Source organism: Rhinoraja longicauda, chromosome 4 (assembly GCF_053455715.1).
Source record: "Rhinoraja longicauda isolate Sanriku21f chromosome 4, sRhiLon1.1, whole genome shotgun sequence".
Taxonomy (NCBI): Eukaryota; Metazoa; Chordata; class Chondrichthyes; order Rajiformes; family Arhynchobatidae; genus Rhinoraja; species Rhinoraja longicauda.
Window position 1 is genome coordinate 17881897 of NC_135956.1, and position 12867 is coordinate 17894763.

Sequence of the window (12867 nt, forward strand, 5' to 3'; positions counted from 1 at the left end):
ATTTTGTCTTAAAGTTTGTAAATATAAGTTTTGTACGTTTTCCTTTGTATCATATTTTTATTTTCTGTAAGTTTCAGGAACTGCATTTGGTAAATTTAACTACTATTACCTAAACTTAAAAAAAAAAAATTGGACTATAAAGTAATCTTTCTGAATGGTTTGACATTCTGTGTACAGATGATTTTAGTCTTAAGTGATTTTCATTAGAAGTAAGGGTTCAATTTAAGGAAAATGAAAATTAGCTTACCAAATAATTATTCTTAATAATTTAAAATAAATATTACAAGTATAGGCACATTTTATAGCTCAACATTCTGTCATTAAATGTAAAATCCTGACGATCTTCTTCTCGCTTGGTACGAATGAAAAAGTTAACTTCGCATAACAATCCTTTCACCAAGAATTACTCTTTTAACAAGAGAGTCAAATATGAACATTTGTATGACTAAAATCCAAATTTGGTGCAAGTGCTGTTCAGAAAGAAGCCCTTTAATTCTGCAAAAAGCAATTTCTGGTGTTGTGCCACAGAGTAAATGGGCCAGGTATTGTGGGCCTGGATCCACACACAGCTCACAATTGGCACTTGTGATCATTCCACGGCAGTACTTACCTGACCTTGATGCTGAAGGCCATTTTTACTCAGACCATTTCTACATTTAATTCCCGACAGAGCAACACTTACACACCAACCACAGACAGTGCATTTACTGTACCGACTGATGCACAAGGTGAGCATCCCATGGTAGATAAAACTGATGAAAGACTAAGCGGTGACTGCCCCAATACTGAGTCAGTGTCTTTGAGAGAAGAAAAACCAAAAGACAATTTAGGCAGTTGACAAAGCTAATTGTATAGGTGACTTTAGCATATACTCTTATCTATATTTGTTTTCTCACTGAGTCTAATTCTTTCCCATCTGATTCCATTTCAGTTGTAACTTTGATGACACTGCCCAATATCGTGCTTCAGCAATGAACGCCAAGGGAGAACTTTCAGCCTTTGCATCAATTGTGGTGAAGAGTACGTCCATGAAATTAATTGTTAACAATACTCATTTTGGGACTTGCAATATTTTTGTGAGACATCACCAATGAACACCCTTCTGTTTTCCATTTGTTTCAGGATTCAAGGCCGAGCTTGATGATATCACATTCCATCTTGGAAGATTTGCACCTCCTTCCTGTAGGTACCGGTTTATCACCATAGTCAGCTTTAATATGGATACCCGCTGTTAGATAAAACAATCTTCACTCCATTAATTGATTGCAGAATAACATTGGTTGTTATTCCTTCTTTCAATAGAACCTCCTTCTTCACCTCTCAATGAAACAATTAAACTGTGGACAGTCCATAATTAATTCTGACTTAATGACACTACGCTTTATCTTATTTGATAAATTAACCAGGTTGGTAGAATAAACACGTCAGAGACTGCAGAATCACAAATATGTGGTTTATTTTGAGAACTTTGCATAATGTAATAAAGCATCAACTCAGTTTACAACAAATCTGAAAAGACCATTAGGTTTGGTTTGATAAATACAAGAATTAATAACAAAGAATCAGTGATGATAAAGCACATGCTTTTTATCAATTAAACAATTAAACTGTGGCCAGTTCATAACCAATTCTGATTTAATGACACAAGGCTTTTAAAATATTTGATAACATTTAAAATGTTTAACATTTATTTAACGATCAGAAGGCTATCTGGGCAGTCTGTTGCAGGCCCTTAATCGATCCTGTCTGTGGCTTACTCACCGCTGTTCCATCACACCAGCAGGACATTGGGAACTACACAGTCACAAAAGGAATGTGTTACTGTAGGCACTTGTGAGATAGAAATACGATGCATGAGCTATGTCCACATTGACCCAATCCATGGCCTTGTGCATTTATTTATTTGGAACACAAGGAAATAGGAGCAGGAGTAGGGCACCTGACCCCTCAAACCTACCCTGCCATTCAATCTGATTACGACTGCTCTGGGTGGCACAGTTGCGCAGTGGAAGAGCTGCTGCCTTACAGCGCCAGAGACCTGGGTTCAATCCTGATTACGGGTGCAGTGGAATTCTCTGCTACAGAAGGCAGCGGAGGCAATTCACTGGATGTTTAAAAGAGAGAGTTAGATTTAGATCTTTGGGCTAAAGGGATCAAGGGATATGGGGGGAAAGCAGCAACGGGGTACTGCTCTCAAGAATCTAGTTGCAAGGGTTAATATGGAACCATGATAGTGCATAGAAGGTACTTAAAAAATGTCTATTTTTCTGACCAGATGGCTTCTTCCCTGGGGATTCTCACGTGAAGTTTGATGTGCACATTGTTGAAAAGTTCAGCGTGTCCTTTGGTAAAGAAGGAGAGACGATGAGTTTGGGCTGCACTGTCATTGTTCACCCCAATCTAAAACGGTTTCAACCAGAGATCCAGTGGTGGCGTGATGGTAAGTGTCATTTTTGTGTTGGAAAACTCATTACGATATCATATTCACCAAGAACAATCTGCTGAAAACAGAAATATTACATAATTATCTATCCTCCTTTCCAAATCGTGTTCATTCATCCTCGTATATTGTTCAGCATATCGCTCAAACCTCCCCTTTCCCCATTCAATCCTGGTTTCCTCACAACTATGCAAAATGTGAAACCTTATCTGTGCGTTTGGGCTGTATGGTTCCTCGTTGCTAAGCCCAGAGCTGTCCTCTTCAGATGGCAAACTGCTAACTGGATGCCAACCCAAGTAAGAGAGATTTGGCTGATTAGGGTAGCCTTGTGCTGTTGTGACTCAGAAGCTCTGAAATCTACAACTCACAGCTACTATGTGGGCCAATTTCAATCAGAGCACATGATGCAGAAACAAAGAACTGCAGAAGCTGGTTTACATCAAAGATAGACACAAAGTGCTGGACCAACTCAGTGGGTCTGAGTCTGAAGGCCAGAGTCTGAAGAATGGCCCCGACCTGAAACATCACCCATCTATTTTCTCCAGAGATGCTGCCTGACCCGCTGAGTTACTCCAGCACTCAGTGTCTCTCTTGAACGCATGATATTGCTTTTGGAAGTGCATGTTAAACAGACATTTATATGAAATAATGAAAGACATGGATGGAGTGGATGTGGAGAGAATGTTTCCAGTAGTGGGAGAGCCAAGGACAAGTGGTCATAGCCTTAGAATAAAAGGACGTGCCTCTAGAATGGAGACGAGGAGGAATTTCTTTAGCCAGAGGATGGTGAATCAGTGAAATTCATTGCCACAGATAGCTGTGGAGAACGTAATAAAGCAGAGACCCATGGGTCATGATTAGTAAGGGTGTCAAAGGTTACTGGGCGAAGGCAGAATAATGAGATTAAGAGGGAAAAATAGATCAGCCATGGATTGAATAGCAGAGCAGACTCGATAAGCTGAATGGCCTAATTCTGCTGCTATGTCTTCTGATTTATAATGTGCATTTTGAATGTCCCATTTGATATTTGGGAGAGTCAGCACCCCTCCTGGAAATTCCCCTACAGTCGTTCCTATGAACAGCAACATGTATCTGGGACATTTTTTCTTAATATTGTATAGTTATTATTTCAGGCATAACTTTGCATTAGCAGAGATAAGTATAGATAAGAGACTGCTAGAACTGTGATCTAATTGCCTTGATCTCTGCACCTCTTCCATGCTTATATTTTGCGCCTTTTCTATTTCCTTACCAGGCATTCAGTTACATCCTTCCAAATGGGCTCAGATGCATTTTAGTGGTGAATGCGCCACACTTACCCTTACTCACCTGAACAAAGAGGATGAAGGACTCTACACAATGCGTGTGTTGACAAAATCTGGCTATGAACTCCACAGTGCTTATGTGTTTGTCAGAGGTAGGCGTGCAAATAAACTTGTGGACTCATTGTTCAGCATGATCTTAAGGAAAACCTGTCCGTGGGACTTTGCCAAAGTCGGACTTTGAAAAGCTATTCCCATTCAACATTCACTTATCTTTAGACGTTAGAGATACAGTGCCCACCATGTCCATGCTGACCAGCGGTCTCCACACACTAGCACTATCCTACACCATGCTGTATCCTGAAACTAAACTCAACATGAAGACTGAAGTACTCACAATATTGTGAGATAGGAATTGCACCCGATTTTTAGTCCATTTCTGGTTCATCACGAGTTATGCCTTCCTGATGAAGGGATATGGCTGTATTTGGTGACCTAGTGTGATGGAGAACCATGCCATAATAACTGAGCAAACTGAGTTTCTGCTGAACCCACTGTTGCATGGGATTGCCTACATAGATTGGAACTCGGCCTCTCTGTAAATGGGCCAGCCACTCTAAGACAAATAGCATGGACACTTCCAGAGAAACAGATCACCTGGTCCTTCTGTCATGTCAAGTCACTGTTGAGTTTAGTTTAGAGGTACAGCGTGGAAACAGGCCCTTCGGCCCACTGAGTCCGCGCCAACCAGCGATCCCCGCACACTAACGCTATCCCACACACACTCAGGATGATTTACAATTATACCAAGCCGTTTAACCTACAAACCCTGTACGTCATTGGAGTATGGGAAGAAACCGGAGATCCCAGAGAAAATCCGTGCATATCATGGGGAGAAAGTACAAGCTCCGTATAGACAGCACCCGTAGTCAGGATCGAACCCGGATTTCTGGCGCTGTAAAGCAGTAGCTCTACCGCTATACCACCGCTGCCTGCACTGACATGGCTCCAAGAAACAAACACTGCTGGAGGAATGCAGCAGGTCAGGCTGCATCTGTGGAGGGAAATGGAGCGCCACCATTTTGGGATGAGGTCCTTCAATTGGACTGTGAATCCATCTCGGTGGAATGAGTTAATTGTTGGTGTCTTCTGTTAAAACGTATTGAGTTGCTTTGCCTTTCAGTTGGCATTGATCAGGTGATTATCACATTGTTGCTGCACACCACAGGAACTAGAGAAGATATTGTAAGTTGAGAAGTGGCTGGTTGATATGATGAATGTAATCAGAATGCTTGTGTCTCATTTACAGATGGTGCAGCAGAGGTGGCTGGAGCCCCAACTGCCCCCTTAGATGTCTACTGCTTAGATGCCAATAAGGATTATGTCATTGTCAGCTGGAAACAGCCAGCGGTTGATGGCGGAAGCCCCATCCTCGGGTATTTTGTTGACAGGTGAGTACATCTAATTTATTCTTCATTTAAATCGGGTTGTAGTGTAAGGTGAAATAAAAGCAGAAACTGTTGGAGTTACTCAACAATGTCAGCGAGGAGAATAACATTTTTTGTTTTGAATCAATGAAGTTTTAAGGTTAAGGTTCATCAATCTGAAATGGAAATCCTGTTTCCTTCCCCGCGGCTGCTGTTTGACCTGTTGAGTATTTTCGACGTTGTCTGGTTTTATCTCAGATTTTCAGCATCTGCGGTACAGGTCTAACACCGATTTTCTGGCACCCTTGGTTCCAGAGCCTTTTTGGATTATCCGTTTTGCCGGACCAACATGGATCACGGCCTCCGAGAGGAGTCGAATAGTACCAGAATGGTCCTTCCATGCAGAGATGCTGGAGGGGAGAGGGGAGAGGGGAGAGGGGAGAGGGGAGAGGGGAGGGTGCTGCAACAATGCAGGAGAGATTTGGGCCCAATGGGTCCACTTGGTTCAGTTGAAAATAAATATCCTAGTGTAACAGGTGAAAGGGAGCATGGGGTCGTTTAAAAGAGAGTGGGGTATCAGAACCACAATGAATGAGAAGAGAGCATGGGAACTGGGGCCCTGGTGAGTTGAAAAGTAGTGTGGGAGCACAGCTCCCAGCAGGTTAAATGGAACACAAGGACTGGGGCCTAGTTGAGTAGAGGGGAGTGGGAGAACAGAGGCTGCATGAATTGGAAGTGGCCACAGGAACCGGGTGAGTGGGATGGTAGCGTGGGACCTAGAGCCCCTCTATGCAGGAAAGGAACTCAGCAAACATTACCCATTGGATTAAACGCCAAACCATTGGGATTTCTGAATGGTCGGAGAGCAAATCATCAGCGTTTTATTGCAATGCATGAACCTAAGAAAAGAAGGTCAAAGGGGAGAAAATCAACATGGAGAACAATGGGTGGACACAGAGTCTTTGGCCCAGAGTAGGGGAATCAAAAACCAGAGGTCACACGTATAAGGTGAAGGGGAAAAGATTTAATAGGAATCTGAGGGGTAACTTTTTCACATAAAGGGTAGTGGGTGTATGGAACGAGCTGTGAGAGGAAATAGTTGAGGCAGCGACTATCGCAACGATTAAGAAACATTTAGACAGGTAAATGGATAGGGACAGGTTTAGTGGGATATGGACCAAACGCAGGCAGGTGGGACTAGCATTGACGGGACATGTTGGTCAGTGTGGGCAGGTTGGGCCGAAGGGCCTATTTCCACGCTGTATGACTCTATGACTAACAAATATAAAGGTTTCGAAGTATTTAAATGTAGGTGCTTGCACAACATTAAAGTATAATGTTATTTAGATTTAGATTTAGAGATACAGCGCAGAAACAGGCCCTTCGGCCCACCGGGTCCACGCCGCCCAGCGATCCCCGCATATTAACACTATCCTACACCCACTAGGGACAATTTTAACATTTGCCCAGCCAATTAACCTACATACCTGTACGTCTTTGGAGTGTGGGAGGAAACCGAAGATCTCGGAGAAAACCCACGCAGGTCACAGGGAGGACGTACAAACTCCGTACAGACGGCGCCCGTAGTCAGAATAGAACCTGAGTCCCCGTCGCTGCATTCACTGTAAGGCAGCAACTCTACCGCTGCGCCACCGTGCCGCTTTGTGTAGCAGTGATGTAGCAGTTATTGTGTGGCAGTGATGTCTGGATTTGTGGTATATTTTTTGCTGGCGCTAAGAATAAGCTGGATTTCTTTTCTTTCAGGTGCGAAGTAGGTACCAGTCATTGGGTTCAATGTAATGACACCCCAGTGAAGTTTGCCCGCCTGCCCGTCACTGGATTGGTAGAAGGCCGCTCTTACATCTTCCGTGTGCGTGCTGTCAATAATGTTGGAATCAGTAGACCTTCCCGTATCTCTGATTCGGTGGCAGCCTTGGATCCTTCCGACAGAGATAGGCTGAAGGGTACGTCTGTTGGCCTTTATTGTGTTAATGTGCGGGGATCGCTGGGCGGCGCGGACTCGGTGGGCCGAAGGGCCTGTTTCCGCGCTGTATCTCTAAATCTAAATCTACTCAGACTGCATCTTTAGAATGGCTCCTTTGATATCATCTATACTTTCTCAGAATAAATCATCGCTGCATGCAACATGACAGAAAAATAAAATACATTAGAATAAAGGCAATGCTCCATGGAGCATCTGAGTTCTATCACAGTAGAACCTCCATGATGGCTCTATTATCACTATGATATCAATGATTTGGATGAGAACGTACATGGCAAAATCAGCAAGTCTGCAGATGATACAAAAGTGGGTGGTTTTGCAGATTGTGAAGATGGATGTCAAAGATTGCAGCAGGATCTCGATCGGTTGGCCAGGTGGGCAGAGAAATGGTTGATGGAATTTAATACAGAGAAATTATCTGTATTAGGTCTGTATCATGGACCAGGTACATGTGGCGATTCTTTGCATACCTTGGATATGCAAAACAAAGAATCTCCCTGACATGTCACATGTGACAAGAACGTTTCATTCCTTCAAATGTGACGTGTTGCATTTTGGAAAGTCTAACATGGGCTGGACCTACACAGTGAATGGTAGGGCTCTGGGGAATGTTGTGGAGTAGAGGGATCTAGGAGCGCAGGTACATAGTTTCTTGAAGGTGGCGTCACATTAAGATAGGGTAGTCAAAAGGGCTTTCGGCACATTGGCCTTCAGTAGACAGAGTATGGCGTATAGAGGTTGTGCGGTCATGTTGCAGATATACAAGACGTTGGTGAGGCTGCATTTAGAGTATTGTGTTTAGTTCTGGGCACCATGTTACAGGAAAGATGTTGTCAAGTTGGGAAAGGTACAGAGAAGATTTACAAGGATGTTGCTAGGACTTGAGGGTCTGAGCTATAGGGAGAGGATGAGCTGGCGGGGACTCTATTCCTTGGAGTGCAGGAGGATGAGGGGTGGTCTTATAGATGTGTATAAAATCATGAGAGGAATAGATCAGGTAGATGCACAGAGTCTCTGGAGAAACCGGAGCTCCCGGTGAAAACCCAAGCAGGTCATGGTGAGAACGTAGAAACTCCACACAGACAGCACCCGTAGTCAGGATCAAACCCGGGTCTCGGATGCTATAAGGCAGCAACTCCAGCACTGTGCCACCGTGCCGCTTTTCAGTGACTCAAAGTATAAATTTGCAGTCCCATGCTTGCTCATGTCTATTAAACCTACTTTGAACCAACTACCTCCCTGTTTACACTGATTAATGGCATCTTGAGCTCAGCCATCGGAACGGTGCTCTATTTTCCATGATTTGCCTCCAAGCATTTTTAATACAATTTACGATCTTTTCTCTTCTAATTCCTCAACATGTTACCTTCATCAACAATGTACCATGTTAAACCTCAGTGGGTATTGCAGTATAATAATACTGCACTAATAATCTAGAGATGAAAGAGTTCAAAACCTAATATTGCAATTCTGTTAGGAAGGGGAGACGAATCTATCATCTCCACATGGCATAACTCTAGACCTGCATCAAAGCTATTAATATTGAGGCAATTGCATCAAACAGTGATGTACTGTAACTTAAGCACGGAGTGCTGTGGTTCATCATGAATAATCAGAGATGGATAATCAATGCTAGCCGTGCTAGTGGTATTCAAACCCTGTAAATAGGCACAACCACACTTATGGGGATGTTGCCAGAACTAGAGGGTGTGAGCTATAGGGAGAGCTTGAGTAGGCTGGGTCTCTATTCCATGGAGCACAGGAGGATGAGGGGAGATCTTATAGAGGTGTATAAGACCATGACAGGAATAGATTGGGTAGATGCACAATCCTTTGCCCAGAGTAGGAAAATCGAGGACCAGAGGACCTCTGGGGAAGGGGAAAAGATTTAATAGGAATTTGAGGGGTAACGTTTTCACACAAAGGGTGGTGGGTGTATGGAACAAGCTGCCAGAGGAGGTAGTTGAGGCTGGGACTATCCCATTGTTTAAGATACAGTTAGACAGGTACATGGATAGGACAGATTTGGAGGGATATGGACCAAACGCAGGTAAGTGGAACTAGTGTAGCTGGGACATTGTTGGCCGGTGTGGGCGAGTTGGGTGGAAGGGCCTGTTTCCACACTGTATCACTCTATGACTCTATCAGGAGTTTTTGAAAGTGTTTACCAGACCCATTGCCATGTTCTCTGACATGTCCTGTAAACATTGCAAATTGCCATTACCGTACAACTTGTTACATGTACAACTACTGTATTAGATTAAAAACCTATGGACTGGCAAGTATGTGTATGCTTATATGTTTAATTAAGCCTCAATTTTCTGGCAACACCAAAAATACTATAAAAATTGTTTTTAATTCATATTGAAGCTACAGATCCCTTGTGTCTTTTAAATTATCAGGAATACCACTGGCCCCCTGGACTGGTCAGATTATCGTAACAGAAGAAGAACCAGCAGGTAAAGAATATGCTTCCTTCCACATATATCAATCTGCTGAACCTGGACCAAATGTGTACAAGAGAGGAATAGATCGGGTAGACACACAGAGTTTCTTGCCAATTGAGAATTGAGAGCCAGGGTCAATAGGTTTAAGGTGAGGGGAGAAAGACTTAATAGGAACCTGAGGGGTGACTTTTTCATGCAAAGGATGGTAGGTGTGTGGAACGAGCTGCCGGAGGAGGTAGTTGAGGCAGGGACTATTGCAACGTTTAAGAAACATTTAGGCAGCTACATGGATAGGACAGGTTCAGAAGGATAGGGGCCAAATGCAGACAGGTGGGACTCGTGTAGATGGGACATATTAGCTGGTATGGGCAAGTTGGGCCGAAGGGCTTGTTTCCATGCTACGACTCTAAATGAAGATCAAAAAATAAAATTCTAGATCCATAAAATGTAACCTTATCGGAGCAGGTTTGATGAAGCTTCTAAGAATGGCAGTTGTCCATCAAAATGGGAACATTCTCTTCTTTGGGTAACTGACTATGAGGCATGCTGGGCAGCTCTCCGAAGCCAGAGATATTTTGAGACGTGGGGCCTCATAGGTTGCAAGGGATCTGGGGTACCAAATGGGCACGAGTGTTCACACTGGGGTATTTGCCTTATGCTGCCTGGCGCATTACTAGCCAGCCTCGAGGTTAATCCTAGGGAAGATTGTGATCACAAGGGGAGCCACCTGCCCCAACAGCTTGGGAACACCTGGTGAAAGCATTTGGCCCAGATGGAGTACCGGGCCATGTCCTCAACACCATACGTAAGTTCCCCTCAAAGTAATCGTTATCGTCATGGATTGTGAATCCAAGGAAGAGGCATATAAATTGGCCAGAGGACTGGGAGACATTTAGAACTCAACAGAGGAGGTCAAAGGAGTATTCACGAACATCGTTAACCTCTCCCAAATCCATTCTGAGGTCCCCAACTACTTTCAGAAACCAATATCACTCCAGTTCCTAAGAAAAACAAGGTAGCTTGCCTTAACGAGGACTGTTTTGTGGCCCTGACATCCACCGGCATGAAGTAGTTCGAGAGGCTGGTCATGGCGTACATTAACTCCAGCCTCTCAGTCAGCCTTGATCCACTGCAGTTCATCCCTAAAACATCTGGATAACACGCACACACAACACATCATACTCCTTCCTGTTCATTGATCATAGCTCCACCTTTAACATTATAATTCAAACACATCTCCAAGCTCCTGGACCGAGGAGTCAGCACTGCCTTCTGCAACTGGATCCCCAACATTCTAACCCATAGACCACAATTAGAGAGGACAGGTGATAAAACATCCTCCATGTATCGTGACAAATTTTCAACGTCACACACCAATTTGGGCAGTAGCTAATGACAAATTTAGGGCTACACACTGCCACCCGATCGATCACACGAAACATCACTCCAATCACAACCAGCACACTATAGTTGCAGTGCTTACATCTACAAAAAGCACTGCAGATACATGTCTTTGACAACATCTCCAAACTGCAATCTTTACCAATAAGAGGGACAAGTAGGGAAATAGACACCCCATACGTAAGTTCCCCTCAAAGTAATCGTTATCGCCATGGATTGTGAATCCAAGGAAGAGGCATATAAATTGACCAGAAGAAGCGGCATACCAGAGGACTGGGAGACATTTAGAACTCAACAGAGGAGGTCAAAGGGGTTAATTAGGAGGTGGAAAAAAGAGCAGGAAAGAAAGTCAGGGGGATATAACAACTGACTGTAAAAGTTTCTGTAGGTATGTAAAAAGGAAAAGATTAGTGAAGACGAATGTAGGTCTGTCAGAGACAGATGTATTTCTCATGGGAAACAAGGAAATGACAGAACAGTTAAATGAGTACTTTGGTTCTGTCTTCACTAAGGAAGACACAAAGAATCTCCCGAAAATATTAGGGGTCCAAGGATCTAGTGGGAGGGAGGAACTGAAGGGAATCTACTTTAGTCAGAAAATGGAGATAGGTTAACTGTTGGGACTGAAGGCAGATAAATCCCCAGGACCTGGTGGTCTGCATCCCAGAGTACTCAAAAAGGTGGCCCTAGAAATTGTGGATGCATTGGTGATCATTTTCCAATGTTCTCTCAACTCTGGATCAGTTCCTGTGGACTGCCAATGTAACTCTGCTTTTTAAGAAAGGAGGGAGAGAGAAACGTGGAATTATAGACCAGTTAGCCTGACATCGGTAGTGGGGAAGATGCTGGAGTCGATTATTAAAGATGTTATAGCAGCGCATTTAGAAAACAGTGACGGGATCGGTCAAAGTCAGCATAGATTTATGAAGGGGAAATCATGGACTAATCTTTTGGAATTTTTTGAGGATGTAACAAGTAGAAGGGAGAGCCAGTGGATGTGGTGTATCTGGACTTTCAAAAAGTCTTTGACAAGGTCGCACACAAGAGATTAGTGTGCAAAATTAAAGCACATAGTATTCGGAGTAGGGTAGTGACATGGATAGAGAACTGGTTGGCAGACTGGAAGCAAAGAGTAGGAATTAACAGGTCCTTTTCAGAATAGCAGGCAGTGACTAGTGGGGTGCCACAAGGCTCGGTGCTGGGACCCCAGCTGTTTACAATATATATTAACAATTTAGCCGAGGGAATTAAATGTGACCTCTCTCGGTTTGCGGGTGACACAAAGCTGGGTGGCAGTGTAAATTGTGATGAGGATGCTATAAGGCTGCAGCTTGGATAGGTTGGGTGAGTGGGCAGAAGCAATATAATGTGGATAAATGTGTGGTTATCCACTTTGGTGGCAAGAACAGGAAGGTAGATTATTATCTGAATGGCATCAGATTAGGAGAAGGGGAGGTGCATCGAGACCTGGGTGTGCTTGTACATCAGTCACTGAAATTAAGCATGCAGGTACAGCAGGCAGCGAAGAAAGCTAATGGCATGTTGGCCTTCATTGCGAAAGGATTTGAGTTTTGGAGCAAGGAGGTCCTACTGCAGTTGTACAGGGCCCTGGTGAGACCACACCTGGAGTATTGTGTGCAATTTTGGTCTCCTAATTTGAGGAAGGACATTATTGCTATTGAGGGAGTGCAGAGTAGGTTTACCAGGTTAATTCCCGGGATGGCGGGACTGACATATGATGAAAGAATGGGTTGACTGAGCTTGTATATGCTGGAATTTAGAAGGACGAGAGGGGATCTTATAGAAACATATAGAATTCTTAGAGGATTGGACAAGGTAGATGCAGGAAAAATGTTCCCGATGTTGGGGGAGTCCAGAACCAGGGGTC

At 43.7% G+C, this 12867-nt stretch overlaps 1 protein-coding gene across 2 annotated transcripts in view; it reads left to right on the forward strand.

The window, feature by feature from the left end:
- myom1b (myomesin 1b) overlaps positions 1-12867 on the forward strand; it is a 90520-nt gene that overhangs the window by 24845 nt on the left and 52808 nt on the right. For both annotated transcript variants that reach the window (XM_078398511.1, XM_078398512.1), the window contains exons 6-12: positions 932-1020; positions 1123-1182; positions 2276-2440; positions 3696-3857; positions 5012-5153; positions 6894-7093; positions 9534-9590. In XM_078398511.1, the coding sequence (XP_078254637.1) occupies positions 932-1020; positions 1123-1182; positions 2276-2440; positions 3696-3857; positions 5012-5153; positions 6894-7093; positions 9534-9590 (875 nt within the window). The remainder of the gene's footprint in view (positions 1-931; positions 1021-1122; positions 1183-2275; positions 2441-3695; positions 3858-5011; positions 5154-6893; positions 7094-9533; positions 9591-12867) is intronic.